The sequence below is a fragment of the Gossypium hirsutum genome, chromosome D11 (genome assembly GCF_007990345.1).
Source record: "Gossypium hirsutum isolate 1008001.06 chromosome D11, Gossypium_hirsutum_v2.1, whole genome shotgun sequence".
Classification (NCBI taxonomy): Eukaryota; Viridiplantae; Streptophyta; class Magnoliopsida; order Malvales; family Malvaceae; genus Gossypium; species Gossypium hirsutum.
Window position 1 is genome coordinate 65753969 of NC_053447.1, and position 23996 is coordinate 65777964.

A 23996-nucleotide genomic window follows, 5' to 3' on the forward strand; every position below is an offset into this window, starting at 1 on the left:
TGGTCGAGCAAAAATTAGTAAAAAAATCAAACGGATAGAAATAGCTTAGTTAGAAGTTTGCATATCTCATTTTATTTACTCTCACTAGACATTTAATCTTTTAAGGTAACTTTTATTTTATTTACTTAAAAAATTGCATAAATTTAATTAAAAAAAAGGAGAGTAAAAGAAACATGGAATTATATTGTCAATTTGTTATAGCTAAGATAAAGTGATTGGAGAGAAGTTAAGTTTCCAATAACAAGAGGAATTTCACTTGAAACGTATAATTAAATCGGTCAAAATTTACAAATATTTTCCTACCAAGCCCTTAATTTATTTGTTGAGCATATTAGTGTCTGTTTCATTTACCTATTTTTAAATATGCAAATTTAGTTTAGTCTTATAGTAATATGAGTAATATTGGGCTCCAACCACAGTACACGGTAAAAAATGAAAGCCAGAAAAATGCAAGACTGCATGTCTACACCATATTATTTTTATAAATAAAAGAGTAATCTCTCTATATAAATAAATGAGTTGGGTTGGATTTCATTTAATTGAAAATGAGTTGGATTGGCTGATTATTTGATTTTGGGTTAAATGAAAATCAACTTCTGCCTGGATGTAGGTATTGGGTTTAATGTAACTTATATAAAGAGTTTAGTATGTCGCTTTATTTGACTTATTTGGTTTGGACACTCAAATTTGAAATTGATCAATTAAACCAATAGAAATGAGTCTCAACTAAATAAAGTGAAAACTCAACTAAATAGAATTGGATTAAAGTGATTCAATTAATCAAGTTTTCACATACTTATAACCATCGTGATTCATTCATATTATTATTCTCATACTATATTCATGTTAAGTTGATGTATTTGGAAAGATCGAAGCTTTTTTCTATTTTAGGGTGTCTCTTGGAGCACAGGTGAGATTATTAAGATATTATATATTTTGGGCAAAATAGTTTGTTTCTTTTCATAGGGAAGACATTTCTAGACAAAAAGAACAAAAGTTAGCAGTCGAGATGTCGGAAAGTTGGATCAATCTTTGCACTGATGGGGCGGTCCAAATTGCCCTGGGTGATTCTGAAGCGGGGGAAGTCAAAAGAAATGGAAAAAGGGAGTGGATTATGGGATACAACAAAAATCTAGGCAAATGCTCAGCCTTCAATGCTGAACTATGGGTAGTTCTTGATGGATTAGCTCTCATTCACAAAGGGCGCTATGATGGTGTATTGATACAAACTGATAGCTTGGAGGTGGTTAAAGCCATTCAGGACTCCTCTCCCTCAAGCTCGAATTCTACCCTCATCAGATGTATAAATGTACGTTCATGGGCCATTCAACATTTTCCTAGAGAACATAATAAAGTTGCCGATTGCTTGGCCAAAATGGCCTTTGATACGAATATGTCACTTTAGTTAATTAAATCAAGAACAAATAAAGTTATGGATGAACAAATATGGGAAGCAAAGAAAAATGATGGATCAAAAGGGAAGAATAAGCTAATTTCTTCCATAAGGTAGATGGTGAACTTAGGATGTGGAGTTCAAATTATTGATATTTTTCTTATTCTTATATTTTTCTAATTTTAAAGTAGTTAAAGGATTAAATGTGTAATTAATTGTTTTAAGTCAAAAGTATTATAGTAATATAAAAATAAAATATGAGTATATAAAGAAATACTCAAATTTGTTTCTTGTACTCAAAATGTTTACACATAATACACAATAATATTTATAACTTTTTTTAATGAAATAATATTCAAAACTTCAACTTTATTTGGAAGAAAAATTGGAAATAAATAATATTTGCTATACATATGAATGATTAGTAGAGTTTAATTATATATATATATATATTATATTTTAATATTTAATAAAATTACATCAAAAAGATATTTTAATCAACCGTTTTTATTAGTTTTCAAGTTCAGGCTTATATATTTAATATATATGTCGAGCTAGAAATAGTACAAAAAGTTGACATTTTTTGAAAGTACGATAATTTGAATAGAAGTAACATATACTAATGCAGAGTAATTGTTCCATATAATCCTTTTTATGATGAAATGATTGCTTAATTTACTTCGTAACTTCTTACATTTAGACATAATAATGAGGTTTTAATCTTTTAAGAACTTTTATTTTATTTACTTAAAAATTGCATAGATTTAATAAAAAAAAAGGAGAATAAAAGAAACATGAAATTATACCTGTCAATTTGTTATAGCTAAGATAAAGTGATTGGAGAGATGTCAAGTTTCCAATAACAAGAGGAATTTCACCTGAAATGTATAATTAAATCGGTCAAAATTTATAAATATTTTCCTACCAAGCCCTTAATTTATTTGTTGAGCATATTAGTATCTGTTTCATTTACCTATTTTTAAATATGCAAGTTTTGTTTAGTCTTATAGTACTTATGATAACCCAAAAATATTTTAATTATAATACTCAAATTAACAAAAAAAATATTTATCTTTGTGCGAGAAAAAAACACCGCATAGATCATAAAAAGGAAAAACTAAAACATCCAAAAAAACACTAAACACAAAATTCATATCTGTAGAGGAGAATTAGATACATTGGTCCCATAATATGTCACTCAAAATCTAAAAATCATCCAACAAAAAGAAATCATCACTTTAGTTAATTAAAGCAAGAACAAATAAAGTTATGGATGAACAAATATGGGAAGCAAAGAAAAATGATGGATCAAAAGGGACGAATAAGCTAATTTCGGCCATAAGGTAGATGGTGAACTAAGGATGTGGAGTTCCAATAAATACCTAAACATAACTAAACTTTTGGAAATTCAAATAGATTATACTAATTTTTAATTACTTAAAAATATTGCATAAATTTAATAACAAAAAAGAGAATAAAAGAAACATGAAATTATACCTGTCAATTTGTTATTGTCAAGATAAAGCACTAGAAGAGAAGTCAAGTTTCCAATAACAAGAGGAATTTCACCTGAAACATATAATTAAATAAGTAAATATATAATTATTTTTATTAATTATTTTAAGAGTTTAATAAGGCAAATCTAAAAGGTAGAAGAAATAGCTAATTAGAAGTAGTGTGTGATTCAAAAGGTATGAAGTAGGTCCAAATTAAAAATCAAATCTTAAAATAATTTAATGTAAAATTTAACTCTTTTCTTATCACTAAATAAATTTACTTTCAGAGAAATTAGAAGTTTTAATAAAATAATTGAAATAACTTATTGTTTATGAGTAGGTGAAAATTAGATGAAAAAAAAACATATAATTAATAATTTATATATCTATTTCTCTCATACTATGGATTATGGTGGAGCAAAAATTAATAAAAAAATAAAATGGATAGAAATAGCTTAGTTACAATTTTAATGTTAATTCAATATTTAAAAAAAAAACACACACACATTGTTTCCAAAAGGGTAAGAAATAGATCTAAATTATAATTTAGAAGTCAAGTTTTCAATAACAAGAGGAATTTCACCTGAAACATATAATTAAATCAGTAAATATTTGTAAATATTTTCCTGGCAAACCCTTAATTTATTTGTTGAGCATATTAGTGTCTGTTTGATTTACCTATTTTGAAATATGCAAATTTTGTTTAGTTTTATAGTACCTATTTTAATAATATATACCTGATAATATATAACAACTAAAAAGGGATTGCATAAATGTAACAACAAAAAGAAAAAAAATGATATTATACTTGATAAGTTGTTATTAGAAAGTTCAATAACTTTTCGAGAGTGGTCAAGTTTCTAACAGTTGATGGGATTTTACCTAAAAATATAAATAAATAGGTCAAAATATCTTGGTGCTAGAATTATGTTATCTATTTTTAAATTTATGTTTAATGTAGATAGCTAACTTAGAAGTAACCCAGGATATAGAGAAATTTTAATAAATACTCAAACACGTTGAACTTTTGACAATTTGTAACTCAAATTTGTTTCTTATACTCAGAATAGTATAAGAAAAAAAAAGAAAACAATAATATTATACTTGATAAGTTGTTATTAGAAAGATCAATAGCTTTGAGGGTAGTCAAGTTTCCAATTGTTAATGAGATTTCACCTAAAAATATAAGTAAGTTAGTCAAAGAAAAAGTAAAGCATCTAAAAATATGTCTTATACCAAGATTTTTATATTTTTCTAATTTCAAAGTAGTTAAAGGATTAAATGTGTAATTAATTGTTTTTAAGCCAAAAGTATTATAGTAAGAAGTTAAAAGATTGTAATTAATTAGTAATATATAGCACCTGGTGGAGGAGGGAAAATACCAAAATGAGCTTTATAAAATGCAGTTTTTCGGGAATATAGAAAGTTGACATCAATGAGTCTCTCAACTCCACAAGTTTTTGCGCAAAAATAAAAACTAACAATATTTAAGCACATGAAATGCAATGAAAACAAACCACAGTTCTCAAGAAACAAAGTAAATGCAACCTCAAAAAAGTTTGGTTCTGCTAGCACTGAACTTAGTGGTTATTGTTTAAAGTCCCGCTTCACTACTTAAAACAACTGTTGATGGAAATTAGATAAAAAAGAATGAAACAATAACCAGGCATTGTTTACCTTTGAAATGGTTGATACCAAGACCCAAAGTCTTGAGCAAAGTCAAATTTTCAATTTCTGTAGGTTTACTTCCCTCCAAGGAGTTGTTAAACAATGATTAAAACTTCAGCTCTTTGCACTTGAATAAACTATTTGGAATTCTACCGGTAATTTGATTCCCACCCAAGCTCAACCTTTCTAGTTTTGACAAATTGCCTAGAGTAGATGGGATAACACCAATGAAGTTGTTAAGGTATAGAGACAATGTTTGAAGTTTACTGAAGCAACCAAACCATAATGGGATTTCTCCATTGAAGCTATTGTTACCAAAGTCCAAATATTTCATCCGACGCAAATTAGTTAACTCAATGGGTAAAGAGCCTAGGAAACTATTTTGATGAATATCGAGCCAAGCAAGGAAAGATAGATTTCCCAATTGAGAAGAAATGGTGCCTGTGAGATCCATGCTTGACAAATTCAGAGCAGTGACCCTATAGTGTTTAGATCCACATGTGACACCAATCCAGCTACAAAAAGAGGTAGAAGTAGACCAATTGGTTGTCAAGAAATTGTGAGGATCATGAGTTATATGAGATTTGAGTGCTAGAAGAGCAGATTGATCAACGGTGATGCTAGAATATTTTGCAGACAAAATAACCCCAAAGGTTACGAATAGCAGCCCAAACATAAATGGAGGGAGGAAGCTTGGTTTTGCCATAAGGTTGGACATGGGTGTAAGGCGCATCATAAGGAGAGAAACAACCGAGTTTAATACTTTTTAATGTTAGTTCAATATTCTTTAAATACTTTTCTAATTTGAAAATTCGTCACATGAATTGATTGTTGTTCCAATAGGGTCGGAAGCGTGTAAATTATTGTACTAAAAAATCACACAAAGTTCAATTCCCAGGGAAGAGAAGTGGATCACTTGGATCTCTTAAATACCAAGTCTTTCCTTAGTCAGAATATCCCTTCTATAGTAATTTAATAGCACAATTAAATACTACTATTATACCCTCAAATATTGAAAGAAAAATAGGACAAGAAAGAACACAAGAGTTTTAACGAGGTTCGGTAAATTATACCTACATCCTCGGGCACTAACACCAGATGATAACTTTACTATCTCCAAAATATTACAAACAAATAGAATTCCTTAGGAATTCTCAAATGGGAGAAGAGAGAAAACTAAGAGAGAAAGATTGGTTGGGATGGTTGAAATGAAAAATGAAAAGGCCGATTTATAGTTGAAGTTCAGGGACTAACTTGCAAATGGCCTAAAAAATTAGGGACCAAAATTGCAATTATCCCATTCAACTTTTCAACATTCGGTGCAACTTGCTCAACCTTTTTAACAAGTTGCTTCCTACCTTTGTTGACCTTTCAACAATCTCCACCTTGAAGATTTGATTAGGATAATCACATCTTCACACACTTCCTTCAACTCCCCAAATTCGATAAAGTTATCTTTTGTAGTGCCTCCAAATGCGCTCTCGAGCGCCATACACCTAAAGGTGCTCAAATTCTTAGGATGTTAATCAAGTTCAAACAATGATTAAACTTGATTGTTGTTACCACCTTGGTCATCATATCTGCGGGATTATCTGCTGTCGGAATCTTCTGAAGTAGAATTTTTCTTTTTTCAAAGACTTCCCGCACAAAGTGATATCTTACGTCGATATGCTTGGTTCTTGAATGATAGACTTGATTTTTCGCTAAATGAATAGCGCTCTGACTGTCACAATATAAACTTATGTGACTTTGAACAACTCCTAAGTCTTTCAACAATCCATTAAGCCAAATAGCCTCCTTAACAGCTTCTGTAACTGCCATATATTCTGCCTCTGTAGTAGACACAGCTACTGTAGACTGTAAGGTAGACTTCCAACTCATTGGGGCTTTCACAAGAGTAAACAGATACCTCGTAGTTGAACGACGTTTATCTAAATCACCAGCAAAGTCGGAATCAACATATCCAACTACAAACTGACCAAGTGCTTCATCCTGTTCAAAAATTAAACCAACATCTATGGTTTTTCAAAGATACCGTAGAATCCATTTCACAGCTTGCCAATGTCCTTTTCCAGGATCATGCATATACCTGCTCACAACTCCAACAGCTTGTGAAATGTCAGGCCTCGTACACACCATCGCATACATCAAACTCCCAACTGCATTAGCATATGGGACTTTCGCCATATATTCTCTTTCATCTTCAGTCTTCGGAGATAATTGAGCACTAAGTTTCAAATGAGAAGCAAGTGGGGTACTTACATGTTTTGTGTTTTCATTTACACCAAAACATTGTAATACCTTTTTCAGATATTGCTTCTGATTTAAACAGAGCTTGCCTCTCGGTCTATCTCTACTTATCTCCATGCCGAGAATCTTCTTGGCCTCACCTAGATCTTTCATCTCGAACTCTTGATTCAACTGAGCCTTCAGCTTATCTATCTCATTTTGGCTCTTCGAAGCGATTAACATATCATCAACATACAAGAGTAGATAAATGAAAGATCCATCATGCAGCTTCTGCAAATATACACAATTGTTATATTTGCTTCTTGTGTAATTCTGCCTTCTCATAAAGCTATCAAATCGCTTGTACCACTGCCTCGGGGATTGCTTCAATCCATATAGCGATTTGTTCAGCTTACAAACCCAATTTCTACCACCAGCATCTGTGTATCCTTCGGGCTGAGTCATATAGATCTCCTCTTCTAACTCACCATGCAAGAAAGCCGTCTTAACATCAAGTTGAGCTAGTTCCAAATTCAACTGTGCTACCAAGGCCAACAAAATTCTAATGGAGGAATGCTTCACAACAGGGGAAAATACATCATTGTAGTCAATTCCCTCCTTCTGAGCGTAGCCTTTAGCTACCAATCTTGCCTTGTAGCGAATATCCTTCTTGCTAGGAGATCCATCTTTCTTTGCGAATACCCACTTGCATCCGATTGCCCTTTTACCTTTCGGTAATTGCGCCAATTCCCAAGTATTGTTCTTCAGGAGAGATTGCATTTCTTCATCCATGGCGCTTTTCCATTTATCACTTTCTAAGCTTTGCATTGCTTCTTGATAAGTGATAGGAATATCATTAACAACGGGAAGGGCGTAGGCCACCATATCAGTAAATCGAGCAGGTTTACGAATTTCTCTCCGTGGCCTTGCAACTACAACTGGTTCTGGTGTACTTAGTGGTTCTTGGGTCAGAACCTCTTCAACCTCTAATTCCTCCATTGTGGCTGGAGAATTAGACTTATTAACTGGGCAAATCCCCATTTCTCAAACTCCACCTGTTTTGGAGTACACTCCACCTGTTATGGAGTATTGCTCGTCTGAATATCTTTATCTGCTACCTTTTTCAATGTGGCAGATTCATCAAAGGTAACATCTCTGCTACAAATCATTTTCTTTGTGCTTAAGCACCAAAGACGAAATCCCTTCACTCCAGAAGTGATTCCCATAAAGAGAGCTTTCTTTGCCTTCGGATCTAACTTTGACTCCTTCACATGGTAATATGTAGTGGTTCCAAACACATGTAAGGAATCATAATCTGTAGCCGGTTTTCCAGACCATACCTCCATAGGAGTTTTTCTTTCTAATGCAGATGATGGCAAACGATTAACAAGATGGCTAGCGTATGTCACAGCCTCAGCCCAAAATTGCTTGCCCAACCCAACATTGGACAACATACATCGAACTTTCTCCAGCAATGTTCGATTCATATGCTCTGCCACTCCATTCTACTGTGGTGTATCCCTAATTGTAAAGTGTCGAACAATACCATACTCTTGGCACACATCGAAGAACGGATCACTTCTATATTCCCCTCCATTGTCCGTCCTAAGCCGCTTGATTTTCTTGCCAATCTGGTTTTCGATCATAGTTTTCCATTTAAGAAAAACTCCAAGCACTTCATCCTTAGTTTTCATGGTATACACCCAAACTCTTCTGGAAAAGTCATCAACAAAAGTAACAAAGTAGTGTTTTCCTCCCAACGAAGGTGTTTTGGAAGGCTCCCACACATCTGAGTGAACATATTCCAAAATACCTTTTGTATTATGGATCGCAGTGCCGAATTTCACTCTCTTTTGCTTTCCTAGAACACAATGCTCGCAAAATTTTAATTTGCAAGCCTTTGCACCTTTCAACAATCCTTGCTTTGCCAGAATTTGCAAGGATTTTTCGCTGGCATGTCCCAACTTCATATGCCACAACTGCATTGAGTCCAATTCTTTGTTACCGGAAGTTGCAGCGACTGCTCCAATAACTGTACTACCTTGGTAGTAATACAAGTTATTTTTCCTGATGCCCTTCAATATCACAAGTGCGCCAGATGTCACTTTCAAAATCCCATATCTCATAGTAACAACTGAACCATTGGATTCCAAGGCTCCCAATGAGATGAGATTTTTCTTCAAACTGGGCACGTACCGAACATCAGTCAGAACTCTGGTTGATCCATCTTGATTCTTTAATTGGATTGAACCTATCCCAACAGTTTTACAGGCATTGTCATTGCCCATATAAACAACTCCTCCATTTAGTTCTACTAAATCAGAGAACCACTCCCTGTTAGGGGACATATGAAAGGTACAACCCGAATCCAATATCCACTCATCTGAATGGAACGACGATGATGATGCAACCAGTGATAGTTCAGAGTCACTAGTATCATGCTTTGCAACACAAGCATCTACAGCAGCTTTTCCCTTATTCTTCAGCTTTGGACAATTTTTCTTCCAGTGGCCTTTCTCATGACAAAAGGCACATTCATCTTTCCCGAGTCTGGACTTTGACTTTGATCTCCCCTTCTGAGTTTTCTTCCGAGTGTATGAACGACCTCGGACTACTAAAGCTTCTGTATCTCTGATTGAGTTTTTCTGTTTGTCCTTCTTTCTCTGTTCATAACTGTATAAGGCCGCACAGACTTCGCTCAGAGATATATCACTCCTGCCATGAAGTAGAGTAGTTTCTAGGAACTCAAACTCCTCAGGAAGTGACCCCAACAGCATCAAAGCCAAATCTTCATCTTTGAATGTCTCATCCATATTTAGCAAATCAGTGACTAACTGATTAAATTTGGTGATGTGATCATTCATTGTGGTACTTGGGACGTAAGTGAAGCGAAACAGTCTTTTCTTCAAGTGGAGCTTATTTTGACTGTTTTTCTTCAAAAAATTTTCTTCAAGTGCCACCCACAACTTATTTGCAGAAGTCTCCTTTGAAAAAGCATACCTCTGCTCTCGAGAAAGGCATGATCGAATTGTGCCACATGCCAACCGATTGATCGCCTTCCAATCTTTCTCCTGTACATCATCTGGTTTCTCTTCATCAATGGCAATGTCTAGACCCTACTGAAAAAGGGCATCTAGAACCTCACTTTGCCACATACCAAAATGGCCCGTGCCATCAAAGATCTCCACAGCCAGTCTTGCATTTGCAATTGTCGGTCTTGTCCACATGGACGATGTTAAAGCTCCTACACCGACCGTTTTCTCCATAATCTTTCAATATACCTAAGGAAATCTTTTCTGATGTGGAAGATCAGTTCAAACTGCAACCACAGAGCATACTACGATTAACCTTCGGCTCTTGATACCACTTGTTGTTCCAATAGGGTCGGAAGCGTGTAAATTATTGTACTAAAAAATCACACAAAGTTCAATTCCCAGGGAAGAGAAGTGGATCACATGGATCTCTTAAATACCAAGTCTTTCCTTAGTCAGAATATCCCTTCTATAGTAATTTAATAGCACAATTAAATACTACTATTATACCCTCAAATATTGAAAGAAAAATAGGACAAAAAAGAACACAAGAGTTTTAACGAGGTTCGGTAAATTATACCTACATCCTCGGGCACTAACACCAGATGATAACTTTACTATCTCCAAAATATTATAAACAAATAGAATTCCTTAAGAATTCTCAAATGGGAGAAGAGAGAAAACTAAGAGAGAAAGATTGGTTGGGATGGTTGAAATGAAAAATGAAAAGGCCTATTTATAGTTGAAGTTCAGGGACTAACTTGCAAATAGCCTAAAAAATTAGGGACCAAAATTGCAATTATCCCATTCAACTTTTCAACATTCGGTGCAACTTGCTCAACCTTTTTAACAAGTTGCTTCCTACCTTTGTTGACCTTTCAACATTGATGAGTCCCAGTTAGTTGGATGGACCTACATTGGTGTTTTTCATGCGTTGAGCCATTATTAATCTCCCTCATATTGGGTTGCCTTTTACACTTTCTTCCATTCAAACATGAATTTGTAAAGTGGCCTCCTTTTTCACCATTAATTTCACACAAGCTTTCCACAAGAAATGTTGTTTTAAGACTGCATTATTCACGTTTGGGCCAAACAATGAATTATTTTTCATCTATCCTTCCCAACTTTTACCCTTACTTTCCATTTTCAATTATTTTTTGTTTGATAAATCAATCAAATCATGAAATGAAAAGACAAGTAATGTGAAACGTGTTTGATTGAGATCCTCAATTTATTTTCTTCACGGTTGCTCCCAATTTCTTTCTATTAACACACATTGGCAACATGAATTCAAAGAATCACCATTTTCTAGCAAGCCATTAATTTATTTTTTTGAGCATTGTAGGCATTTTTTTTAGCACTAAACACAAAAATATTTGTAACTATTTTCCTAGCAAACCCTTAATTTATTTGTTGAGCATATTAGTGTCTGTTTCATTTACCTATTTTTAAATATGCAAGTTTTGTTTAGTTTTATAATACTTATGACAGCCCAAAAATAATTTAATTATAATACTCAAATTTATAGTTGAAATGATGATGAAAATTAGATGGAATAAAATAGTTCACGCTTATTAGTTTTGCTCAAATATAGGATACATCATCGAAGCCGAACATATATATATATTTAGAAACTTTTATTAGTTAGAAGTGATCATCTAATGTCAAACAACTCATACTATTGCATACAATATGTTTCCCTAAACTGTATGCTATTTATCTCTAGCCACAAATTATCAAAAACACATGTGCATTTTAAGCCAAACATTTATAATAGTGATAAGCGCCGTATTGATACAATTTCTTGCTAAGGAATCAGCAAACACACATATCTGCACATATAGACACACACATATATCTGCACATACAGACTACTAGGAACCCAAAAATGCCGCTAGACCCTAGATATAGTCTAGGTGAAAAGGGACTGAGGAGTTGAACAGTAAAGAAACTAGTAAGAACTCACATGATAATGAGCTTGTTGTAACAAGAATACAAAGATTGGGGCATAGTCTAGTTTCCAATTTCTATAGGCATAATTCCCTCCAAAGAGTTGTTATGCAATGATAAATACATCAACTCTTTACACTTGAATAAGCTATTTGAAATTCTACTAAAATTTAATTATGTGTCAAGCTTAATAATTGCAATTTAGAAATTTCATTATGTGTCAAGCTTAATAATTGCAATTTAGAAATGTTATCAAACATGTTGATAGTAGATGACCTATAATGAGATGATTAGTTTTGAAACTAATTTTTTACTGATGAAAATATATTTAAGATTTACACATGTAAGGAACCTGAATAAGAATTGTTATGAAAATATAACCAAATGAAGCTTGAAAAATTCCTAGCTATTATAGGAATCTGCCCTTCTAAATCATTGTTATATAATATCAACTGTTAAATATTTGAGTCGAAATTTATTATTTGAAAGAGTTTAATCATTTTAAGCTGTCTAATATTGAAAATATTAAATTAACTTTAGTAGAGTTTAATTATATATATTATATTCTAATATTTAATAAAATTACATCTTTTAATTCAAAAAAATATTTCAATCAATCATTTTTATTAATTTTCGAGTTCAAGCTTATATATATAATATATATGTTGAGCTAGAAATACTACAAAAAGTTGAAATTTTTTAAAAGTATGAAATTTTGAATAGAAGTAACATATGCTAATGTGGAGTAATTGTTTCATATAATCCTTTTTATGATGAAATGATTGCTTAATTTACTTCATAACTTCTTACATTTGGACATAATAATGAGGTTTTAATCTTTTAAGGCAACTTTTATTTTATTTACTTTAAAAGATTGCATAAATTTAATAACAAAAAGGAGAATAAAAGAAACATGAAATTATACCTGTCAATTTGTTATTGCCAAGATAAAGCTCTCGAAGAGAAGTCAAGTTTCCAATAACAAGAGGAATTTCACCTGAAACATATAATTAAATCAGTCAAAATTTGTAAATATTTTCCTAGCAAACCCTTAACTTATTTGTTGAGCATTTTAGTGTCTGTTTCATTTACCTATTTTTAAATATGCAAGTTTTGTTTAGTCTTATAGTACTTATGATAACCCAAAAATATTTTAATTATAATACTCAAATTAACAATAAAAAATATTTATCTTTGTGCCAGAAAAAAACACCGCATAGATCATAAAAAGGAAAAACTAAAACATCCAAAAAAACACTAAACACAAAATTCATAGTTGTAGAGGAGAATTAGATACATTGGTCCCATAATATGACACTCAAAATCTAAAAATTGTCCAACAAAAAGAAATCATCACTTTAGTTAATTAAAGCAAGAACAAATAAAGTTTTGGATGAACAAATATGAGAAGCAAAGAAAAATGATGGATCAAAAGTGACGAATAAGCTAATTTCTGCCATAAGGTAGATGATGAACTTAGGATGTGGAATTCCAATAAATTCCTAAACATACCTAAACTTTTGGCAATTCAAAATCAAATTCTAGTGGTAAAAATTATGAAATGAGTAATTATTATTTTTACAGCAAAAAATGTGAGTATATAAAGAAAAATAAAAATAAAAATGTAGAGCAATATAAAAAGAAGTTTTAAGGTAAGTAGGTTTGTTATTTTTAAGAATATTAGTAAAGCAGGACATTTGGTTTTGCTTATATAAGAAGTTGGTTCATGCATAGGGATGTCATATTACCCATGTTTGCATTTAAATATTTGTATTAAGAAATATATTATTTGAAAGAGTTTAATAATTTTAAGCTGTCTAATAATAAATAAATTAGTCTAAGAAAAAATAATGCATCTTATACCAATATTCTTATATTTGTCTAATTTCAAAGTAGTTAAAGGATTAAATGTGTAATTACTTGTATTTTTAAAACGACAGTTATTTTTATTTATATACTTTCGGAGAAATTAGAAGTTTTAATAAAATAGTTGGAATAAGTGATTGTTTATGACTAGGTGAAAATTAGATGAAAAAAACATATAATTAATAATTTATATATCTATTTCTCTCATACTATGGACTATGGTCGAGCAAAAATTAATAAAAAAATCAAACGGATAGAAATAACTTAGTTACAAGCTTGATGTTAATTCAATAAATTTTTTAAAAAAAACACACACATTGTTTTCCAAAGGAGAATAACAAAAAAATTTAAAAATATTGCATAAATTTAATAACAAAAAGGAGAATAAAAGAAACATGAAATTATACCTGTCAATCTGTTATTGAAAAGATAAAGCATCTGAAGAGAAGCCAAGTTTCCAATAACAAGAGGAATTTCACCTGAAATGTATAATTAAATCAGTAAATATTTGTAAATATTTTCCTAACAAACCTTTAATTTATTTGTTGAGCATATTAGTGTCGGTTGATTTACCTATTTTAATTATGACAAACCAAAAATATTTTAATTATGACAACCCAAAAATTTAATTATACCTGTCAATTTGTTATTGCTAAGAGAAAGGTGTTGGAGAGAAGTCAAGTTTCCAATAACAAGATGAATTTTACCTGAAACATATAATTAAATCAGTAAATATATAATTATTTTTAATAATTATTTTAAGAGTTTAATAAGGCAAATCTAAAAGGTAGAAGAAATAGCTAATTAGAAGTAGTGTGTGATTCAAAAGGGTATAAAGTAGGTCCAAATTAAAAATCAAATTTTAAAATAATTTAATGTAAAATTTAACTCTTTTCTTATCACAAATAAATTTACTTTCAGAGAAATTAGAAGTTTTAATAAAATACTTGAAATAACTGATTGTTTATGACTAGGTGAAAATTTGATATAATTAATAATTTATATATCTATTTCTCTCATACTATGGACTATGGTCGAGCAAAAATTAATAAAAAATAAAATGGATAGAAATAGCTTAGTTACAAGTTTAATGTTAATTCAATAAATTAAAAAAAAACACATTGTTTCCAAAAAGGTAAGAAATAGATCCAAATTATAATTTAGAACATAAATTAATTTAATGTAAAATTTAAATAAAATTTAAAATTTTGTTATTATCAAATAAATTTTCTTAATAAAATATGCTAATGTGGAGTAATTGTTCCATATAATTTACTTCATAACATCTTACATTTTCTAAATGCATAATGACGACTTTAAAGTTTTAATATTTTAAGGTAACTTTTATTTTAATTACATAATATGATTGCATAAATTTAATAACAAAATAGAGAATAAAAGAAACATGAAATTATACCTGTCAAATTGTTATTGCTAAGATAAAGAAATTGGAGAGAAGTCAAGTTTCCAATAACAAGAGGAATTTCACCTGAAACGTATAATTAAATCAGTAAATATTTGTAAATATTTTCCTAGCAAACCCTTAATTTATTTGTTGAGCATATTAGTGTCTGTTTCATTTACCTATTTTTAAATATGCAAGTTTTGTTTAGTCTTATAGTACTTATGATAACCCAAAAATATTTTAGTTATAATACTTGAATTTATAGTTGAAATGATGATGACAATTAGAAGGAATAAAATAGTTCACCCTTAATAGTTTTACTCAAATATAGGATACATCATCGAAGCTGAACAAATATATATATTTTTAGAAACTTTTATTAGTTAGCAGTGATTAGCTAATGTCAAACAACTCATACTATTGCATATAATATGTTTCCCTAAACTGTATACTATTTATCTCTCGCCACAAATTATCAAAAACACATGTGCATTTTAATGTAAAATTTAACTCTTTTCTTATCACCAAATAAATTTACTTTCAGAGAAATTACAAGTTTTAATAAAATAGTTGAAATAAGTGATTGTTTATGACTAGGTGAAAATTAGATGAAAAAAACATATAATTAATAATTTATATATCTATTTCTCTCATACTATGGACTATGGCGGAGCAAAAATTAATAAAAAAAATCAAACGGATAGAAATAACTTAGTTACAAGCTTGATGTTAATTCAATAAATTAAAAAAAAAACACACACACATTGTTTTCCAAAGGAGAATAACAAAAAAATATTTAAAAATATTGCATAAATTTAATAACAAAAAGGAGAATAAAAGAAACATGAAATTATACCTGTCAATCTGTTATTGAAAAGATAAAGCATCTGAAGAGAAGCCAAGTTTCCAATAACAAGAGGAATTTCACCTGAAATGTATAATTAAATCAGTAAATATTTGTAAATATTTTCCTAGCAAACCTTTAATTTATTTGTTGAGCATATTAGTGTCGGTTGATTTACCTATTTTAATTATGACAACCCAAAAATATTTTAATTATAATACTTGAATTTATAGTTGAAATGATGATGACAATTAGAAGGAATAAAATAGTTCACGCTTAATAGTTTTGCTCAAATATAGGATACATCATCGAAGCTGAACAAATATATATATTTTTAGAAACTTTTATTAGTTAGCAGCGATTAGCTAATATCAAACAACTGATGGTATTGCATACAATATGTTTCCCTAAACTGTATGCTATTTATCTCTCGCCACAAATGATCAAAAACACATGTGCATTTTAAGCCAAACATTTATAATAGTGATAAGAGCCGTATTGATACAATTTTTTGCTAAGGAATCAGCAAACACACACACATATCTGCACATATAGACACACATATATCTGTACATACAGACTACTAGGAATCCAAAAATGTCGCCAGACCCTAGATATAGTCTAGGTGAAAAGGGACTAAGGAGTTGAACAGTAAAGAAACTAGTAAGAACTCACATGATAATGAGCTTTTTGTAACCAGAATACAAAGATTGGGGCAGAGTCAAGTTTCCAATTTCTATGGGCATAATTCCCTCCAAAGAGTTGTTACGCAATAATTAATACTTGAACCCTTTACACTTGAATAAGCTATTTGAAATTCTACTGAAATTTGATTATCCGTGGAGCTTAATAATTGCAATTTAGAAATGTTATCAAACATCTAGGCAGTAGATGACATAATGAGATGATTAGTTTTGAAACTATTTTTTTATTGGTGAAAAGATATATAAGATTTCCACATGTATGGAACCTGAATAAGAATTATTATGAAAATATAACTAAATGAAGCTTGAAAAATTCCTAGCTATTATAGGAATCATTGTTATACAATATCAAATGTTATAAGAAATGATATTATACTTGTTATGTTGTTATTAGAAAGATTTATGATCTCGAGAGTAGTCAAATTGTTAATAGCCGAAAGGCTTTCACCTAAAATATATAATCAAATTTGTCAAAATAGCTTGATGATAGAACCCATGCACTTTATTTGTTTCTGTAATTAGAGAGAGAAGTCATGTACTCTGTTTCTCTTATATTAAACTTATGGCTGAAAACAGTTTGAGATTGTTTTCTCAAAAATAATTACTTATATTCTTTGACTTATCTTTAGATTGTGTTTATTGTTATCCCCTTCTTCACTAATACTCATCATCATCATCTTTCTTGATAAGCCAATCTCTAAGTTTTGAAATATATAAAACAAACAACGGTGACCATTAATATATCGCCCAAAATCTCAAAATCATTTAACACAAAGAAAATCATTGCTTTGATTAATTTAAGCTGAGAACAAACAACAATTGAGGGTGAACCCAAAGAAAAATGATGGATGAAAAGCCAAGATGAAGAAGCCAATTTCTACCATAAGGTTTTGTTTGGGTATAAGGCAAATCATAAGGAGAGGAATAACTGAATTTAATAAATTTTAATCATTCTTCAGTATCTTTAAAATTTTCATTCCAAGGATGTAGGTGCAACATCCCTTGATTATAATGTAAAATTTTAAATTTCCATAGGGATACTTGCACCCAAAGAGTTGTTATAGAATGATAAAAATGTTAACTCATTGCACTTGATTAAACTATTTGGAATTCTACCCGAAATCTTATCGCCTCTCAACTTTAAGACTTGCAGTTTAGATAGGTTATCAAATATTTCTAACGGTAGATGACCTACAACGATAATATTATTACCTAGTTTTGACATTTCTAGTTTTGAGAAATTGCTTAGGGTAGATAGGGATAACACCAGTGAAGTTGTTACTATACAAATACAAGCTTTTAAGTTTTAGAAATTATTGTTGCCAAAGTTGAAATATTCTAACTGATGCAAACTAGTGTACTCAATGGGTAAACAAACATAGAAACTATTGTTACAAATGTTGAGTTTGGCAAGGAAAGAAGATTTCCAGTTGAGATGGTATGGTGTTTGTGAAATCCATACCTAATGCATCAAGAGTTGTGATGTTTGAATTTATAAGTAAAAGTAATCTATGAGATTTTAGTGCTACAAGGTTGATTTGATTAACGGTGAAATTAGGTAGGGGATAAGGCTATTCAGAGAGGAGGGAAATAGTTGAGTGTAATACTTATATAATGTTCAAAATTCTACAAATACTTTGATTCTATGGATTAAGGCATAGAACCTGACCATTTGAGAAAGAATTAGCCACAATTATTGGGCTACAACCCCAAAACAGGGACAGCCTTAACATACCCACAACTAATGTTCAATATTCTATAAATACAAAAAAAAAATAGTCGAAGTATTAAATATATAATTGATTGGAGAGAAGTCAAAAGCTAATTAATAATATATAGGGATTGCATAAATGTAACAACAAAAAGAAAAAAATGATTTTATACCTGATAAGTTATTATAAGCAAGATCAATAACTTCGAGAGTGGTCAAGTTTCCAATAGTTGATGGGATTTTACCTAAAAATATAAAGAAATTGGTCAAAATAGCTTGGTGCTAGAATTATGTTATCTTTGTGTGTGTACTTGTTTTTAAGCAAAAGTATTATAGTAAGAAGTTAAAAGATTGTAATTAATTAGTAATATATAGCACCTGGTGGAGGAGGGAAAATACCAAAATGAGCTTTATAAAATGCAGTTTTTCGGGAATATAGAAAGTTGACATCAATGAGTCTCTCAACTCCACAAGTTTTTGCGCAAAAATGAAAACTAACAATATTTAAGCACATGAAATGCAATGAAAACAAACAACAGTTCTCAACCTAAAAAAAGTTTGGTTCTGCTAGCACTGAACTTAGTGGTTATTGTTTAAAGTCCCGCTTCACTACTTAAAACAACTGTTGATGGAATTAGATAAAAAAGAATGAAACAATAACCAGGCATTGTTTACCTTTGAAATGGTTGATACCAAGACCCAAAGTCTTGAGCAAAGTCAAATTTTCAATTTCTGTAGGTATACTTCCCTCCAAGGAGTTGTTAAACAATGATAAAAACTTCAGCTCTTTGCACTTGAATAAACTATTTGGAATTCTACCGGTAATTTGATTCCCACCCAAGCTCAACCTTTCTAGTTTTGACAAATTGCCTAGAGTAGATGGGATAACACCAATGAAGTTGTTAAGGTATAGAGACAATGTTTGAAGTTTACTGAAGCAACCAAACCATAATGGGATTTCTCCATTGAAGCTATTGTTACCAAAGTCCAAATATTTCATCCGACGCAAATTAGTTAACTCAATGGGTAAAGAGCCTAGGAAACTATTTTGATGAATATCGAGCCAAGCAAGGAAAGATAGATTTCCCAATTGAGAAGAAATGGTGCCTGTGAGATCCATGCTTGACAAATTCAGAGCAGTGACTCTATAGTGTTTAGATCCACATGTGACACCAATCCAGCTACAAACGGAGGTAGAAGTAGACCAATTGGTTGTCCAGAAATTGTGAGGATCATGAGTTATATGAGATTTGAGTGCTAGAAGAGCAGATTGATCAACGGTGATGCTAGAATATTTTGCAGACAAAATAACCCCAAAGGTTGCAAATAGCAGCCCAAACATAAACGGAGGGAGGAAGCTTGGTTTTTCCATAAGGTTGGATATGGGTGTAAGGCGCATCATAAGGAGAGAAACAACCGAGTTTAATACTTTCCTAATGTTAGTTCAATACTTCGTAAGTTTATAGTAATTCCAACTGCGAGATGATCACAAATTCCAATTGGCAATTGGAAAATGAGAGAGATGTTTATGTTTTTTTTCATTTTCAAATATAATAAAGGCGATTGACGGAAGGGAAAACTTTCTCCTTGGTTTAAAAGTCCAGATATCAATTACAAGACATAAAAAACAAAGACAAGTATTGGGGGCCAGCAGATTGAAACTATTTGATTTAGTCTAATTATTACAACATGTTTGATTGAAACTATTTTGTAATCTCTGATTAAATAAATATTGAGAGGAAAAGACTTAAATTTTCTCTTTTTCCTTAGCTATAAAATTGAATTTCTAGTTTGGATTACATGCCTGTGGTTCTCATCTCTAGTTATGTAAGGCTGAGTCGCTGTTAGTTGGATGGACCTACATTGAAAACATGAATTGAAAAGATAAGTAATAGAAACTTTGTCATATTTAGACAAATATCAACCACATCTTTATTAACTTTTTACATTTCTTATCCCAATATTCAAAACCAAACAATAATACATTCATTGCATGTTCCTTTTCTCAAATATCATTTTATTTAATGTCATTAGAGATTACTCTATTCTTTTTTCTTTGTGATAAAAATTGTTAAACAAAAAATTATTACAAATGTTGTAGGAATCTATCCTTTGAGATTGTTTGATTCTAGTTTTTGACAAATTGCTCAAAGTTGATGGGATAAAACAAGTGAGTTTGATGGTGTTCGGAAACAAGCTTCGATGTTTAGTGAGATCAAAATTTGTTGGCAAATTAAATTACTCAATGGGTAAATATCCATGGAAGTTATTGTCCTAGAGTGGGGCTGGACTTGGATGGTGTCTGCGAGACTCATTTTTATCAAATTCAAAGTGGCAGTAATATCGATTAAATTACAACTAGAAATAAAAACAGATCAGTTGATTTGGTTGCGAAGAGGTTTCGAGGGTCATGCTTTTTCCCTATCATCCCAAGTACTACTAAGTCAGTACCCCTCTAAATGGGGAGAACTTTGTTGATGTTTCATTGGTTTAAAAGTCCAAATACCAATTGTAAGGCATCAAAACAACAAAGACAAGTACTGGGGACCAGCTGAAGAGAGTGAGTGACATGGTTTGATTTAGAGTCTCATGATTGCAACATGTTTGATCGTGATATGATTGTAATGTCTAACAAAATATATACCAAGATGGAAAGACCTTTTTTTCTATAAAATCTAAATTTCTAGTTTTGAAGACATGCCTTTGGTTCTCATCTCTTACTTGTTCTGCACGGCTAAGTCGCAGTTGCTTCGATGGGCCCATGTTGGAAACATGAATTGAAAAGAATGCCAACAAGTAATAGAAACTTTGTAATATTCAGATAGATCAAATTAAGCTTTGTGTGGACCATTCTCAAATAATTACATTGGCAATCCTGAATTTAACAATCTAACCATTGAATTTAACAATATAATTATAGTTGCCTTGCATTTAAAATTTTGAATTAATCTAATAGCTCTATCATTTCAGTCCAAAACTTTGTTTATTTCATATATATTATATAAAGCAAAGTTTATAAGTGTTTTTGAATGTAACTAAGTAAGCATGTTTCTTCTACCGCGAGTCAAAAGTTTGCAGCAATTTTAGCCATTTCGTACACTATATATCATTATATTGTTGCCTTAATTAAAGCAGAATAATATATATTTCCATAAGTTTTTAAAAATATCATAAATTTCCATTGGGAATTTTGTTGGTGTATTCTAAATTACATAATAATCAGAAATACGAAAGATTTCCATATGTTCTCGCCTTTTAGTATAAGTAATAATAAAATTTTTTATTGATTCACCTTTACTACGAAAATAAAAATAAAAAATTACAGAATTAGTACCGTAAATCAATTTTGGTTTAAAATTTTAAACCTACATATTAAAGATCTCCTAACAATTTTACTTTATAAGAGCACAGTTTATGGAATAATTTTTATATCCAATCAAAGGCTTTTCATTCTTATAAATATCGGAAATTATAAAGCTAATCTTTATGTAGAAAATCTGATAGGTAAGTAGCATAGCATCCATCTAATAGATTAAGAAATCTGTAGTCTAATAAATTATAATCTTCTTTGATCTCGTTTGCATAACATCCATCTAATTTTGAGAAATCTTCTCTTTTAATTTCAAAATTGTAATTAAATTGTTTTATCCAATTAAATAATAATAATATATGGCTATGGTGATGTCTATAATTTCATAAAATAATTACTCTAATCTAATCCATGTCTCTTCCTTTCTGGTTTATCAAGCAATAAATTCCCTTCGATTTCACCTAACTTGTTATAATAATGTTTTTTTAAATTAGTTAAAGAAGAAAATTTGTGATGTTATACTTAAATTGAATCTTTCGATTTAATAGGAATTGATTTTAAATTAGAAAGATCAAAATTTAAGTAGAATCACTTAGGGATGCCAGTGGGGCAAGTTTTGCGGGTCCCGCCCTACTTTGTGCTCAATTGACAGTGAGATGGGGACAAAAATTAAACCCGTTGTGAGTGGTGGAGTAGGCGTGGGTATGACCTTGTACCTACCTCATCCCCACCTACCCCATCTCATCCCGCATAATATAATAAGCATATTTAAAAAATAAACATTTATAAAAAAATAATTTAATAATTATTTTAATAGTATTTAATTTTTGCTCTTGTGTTTCATTTGAAGATATTTATGATGTATTTGAGATATTGTTTATATTTTGATATTATGTAATGACTTTATTTTTTTGAATTTTTAAACTTGAAATTATATCTTATTTATCAATTAAAGGTCGTAACGACTTATCTTTTTTTTTAAATAGTGACAGTTAAAATAATGTCACATATGTGGTGGGAGTTTGGAGGATAAATATTTTATACTTTTGTCACAAAAAGTTTGTTTATTTTATTTAACTGATACTTACAAATATATTATACGAAGTGGGTCATAAGGCAAGTATAGTGGGGATTAGGTGGGTTTGAGACCCACGTGGGTGGTAGGGAGAGGATGAATTTGAGTTTTGTACCCGTAACGGGTCACAGGACAGAGATGGGGATGAAAATTCTTGGTGGGGATGGGGATGAAAACGGTGTAAGTCAAAGTCTGTGTAATTTGTAGTAATGCATACCAAGAAGGAATCTTCTACCCTCTCCCCTTCTATTTCTGTGTATTGTTTGTTTGGATGTGTTTTGTCTTGTGTTGATCTGAATTGTTTTGTTCCAGTGATGTTAAGCCTTTGACAAGTAATACGAGTAATATTGGGCTCCAACCACAATACACAGTAAAGAATGAAAGCCAGAAAAATGCAAGACTGCATGTCTACACCATTACTTATTTTTTTCTTTGTGATAAAATTTATTAACAACAAATGCTATGCTTGTTTTATGGATAAAGTAATGTTTATTTAATATATCCACAACAATATCAGTCTGATTTACTGAAAAATATATATCCACAACAATGAATTAATTTCCAGCTATACGTCTCATCTAATAATAATATTTTCACTATTACCAAATATTTTCTCTTTTAATAATTGTTTAGAAAATGGCTTTCAAGATGAATTTAGACAAATAGTTTAGTAGTAGATTAAATTCTTTGGATATATTAACCAAATCCACACCAGCAAATTTTACCTATGATGGATTCAATTGAACATATAAAATAATAACTTGTTAGAAGGGTTGATTAATTGGAAGGCATAGAATGGGTTAATCAATTAGAAAACTAGAATTTATAAAACTTAAGGATATAATTTTATATTGGAATTGTTCAGTGGGATGAAGAATAAATTTCAAGTAGCAAAAGGATGGAGCCATCTCTCTCCCTTCCATATTAAGTCTTTTGCAAATCTTCAAGAATAGGCTGATGTACAATTATTTTACTTTGAATGCATGAGTCTATGGTAAGGAAGGGGTCCCAGCAGTAAGGTAAAATGGTAAGTGTTGAAATAGAAAATAAAAGAAATGTAACCGCTGTGGGTCTTATGGAATTAGTATGATTTAACGATGACGGGGTCTTATGGTGCTTTGGAATCATCGTTTTTTTTAAGATGATTTGATTTGGAGAAAGGGAGAGGGCCCGATGTGGGTATTTGGTTGCATATTTATTTGTTGGTGCAAGAGGCAGCAGCAAGGTGTTTCTAGTCTTGCTTGAGTAGTAAGCCTCGAGGCTTGGTGAAGAAGCAAACTCGGAAGCAGAAAACAGAAAGATGAAGCTAGCAA

General features: G+C 30.9%; 1 protein-coding gene across 1 annotated transcript in view; it reads right to left on the reverse strand.

Annotated features, from left to right (window-relative positions):
- LOC107935666 (receptor-like protein 53) overlaps positions 1 to 19700 on the reverse strand; it is a 152411-nt gene extending 132711 nt beyond the window's left edge. The window contains exons 1-9 of the mRNA XM_041104895.1: positions 18974 to 19700; positions 18472 to 18543; positions 15896 to 15967; positions 15052 to 15123; positions 14270 to 14341; positions 14042 to 14113; positions 12694 to 12765; positions 2891 to 2962; positions 2200 to 2271 (exon numbers count right to left, since the gene is read on the reverse strand). Of these exons, the coding sequence (XP_040960829.1) occupies positions 2200 to 2271; positions 2891 to 2962; positions 12694 to 12765; positions 14042 to 14113; positions 14270 to 14341; positions 15052 to 15123; positions 15896 to 15967; positions 18472 to 18543; positions 18974 to 19700 (1303 nt within the window). The remainder of the gene's footprint in view (positions 1 to 2199; positions 2272 to 2890; positions 2963 to 12693; positions 12766 to 14041; positions 14114 to 14269; positions 14342 to 15051; positions 15124 to 15895; positions 15968 to 18471; positions 18544 to 18973) is intronic.
- Positions 19701 to 23996: the final 4296 nt, after the last annotated feature.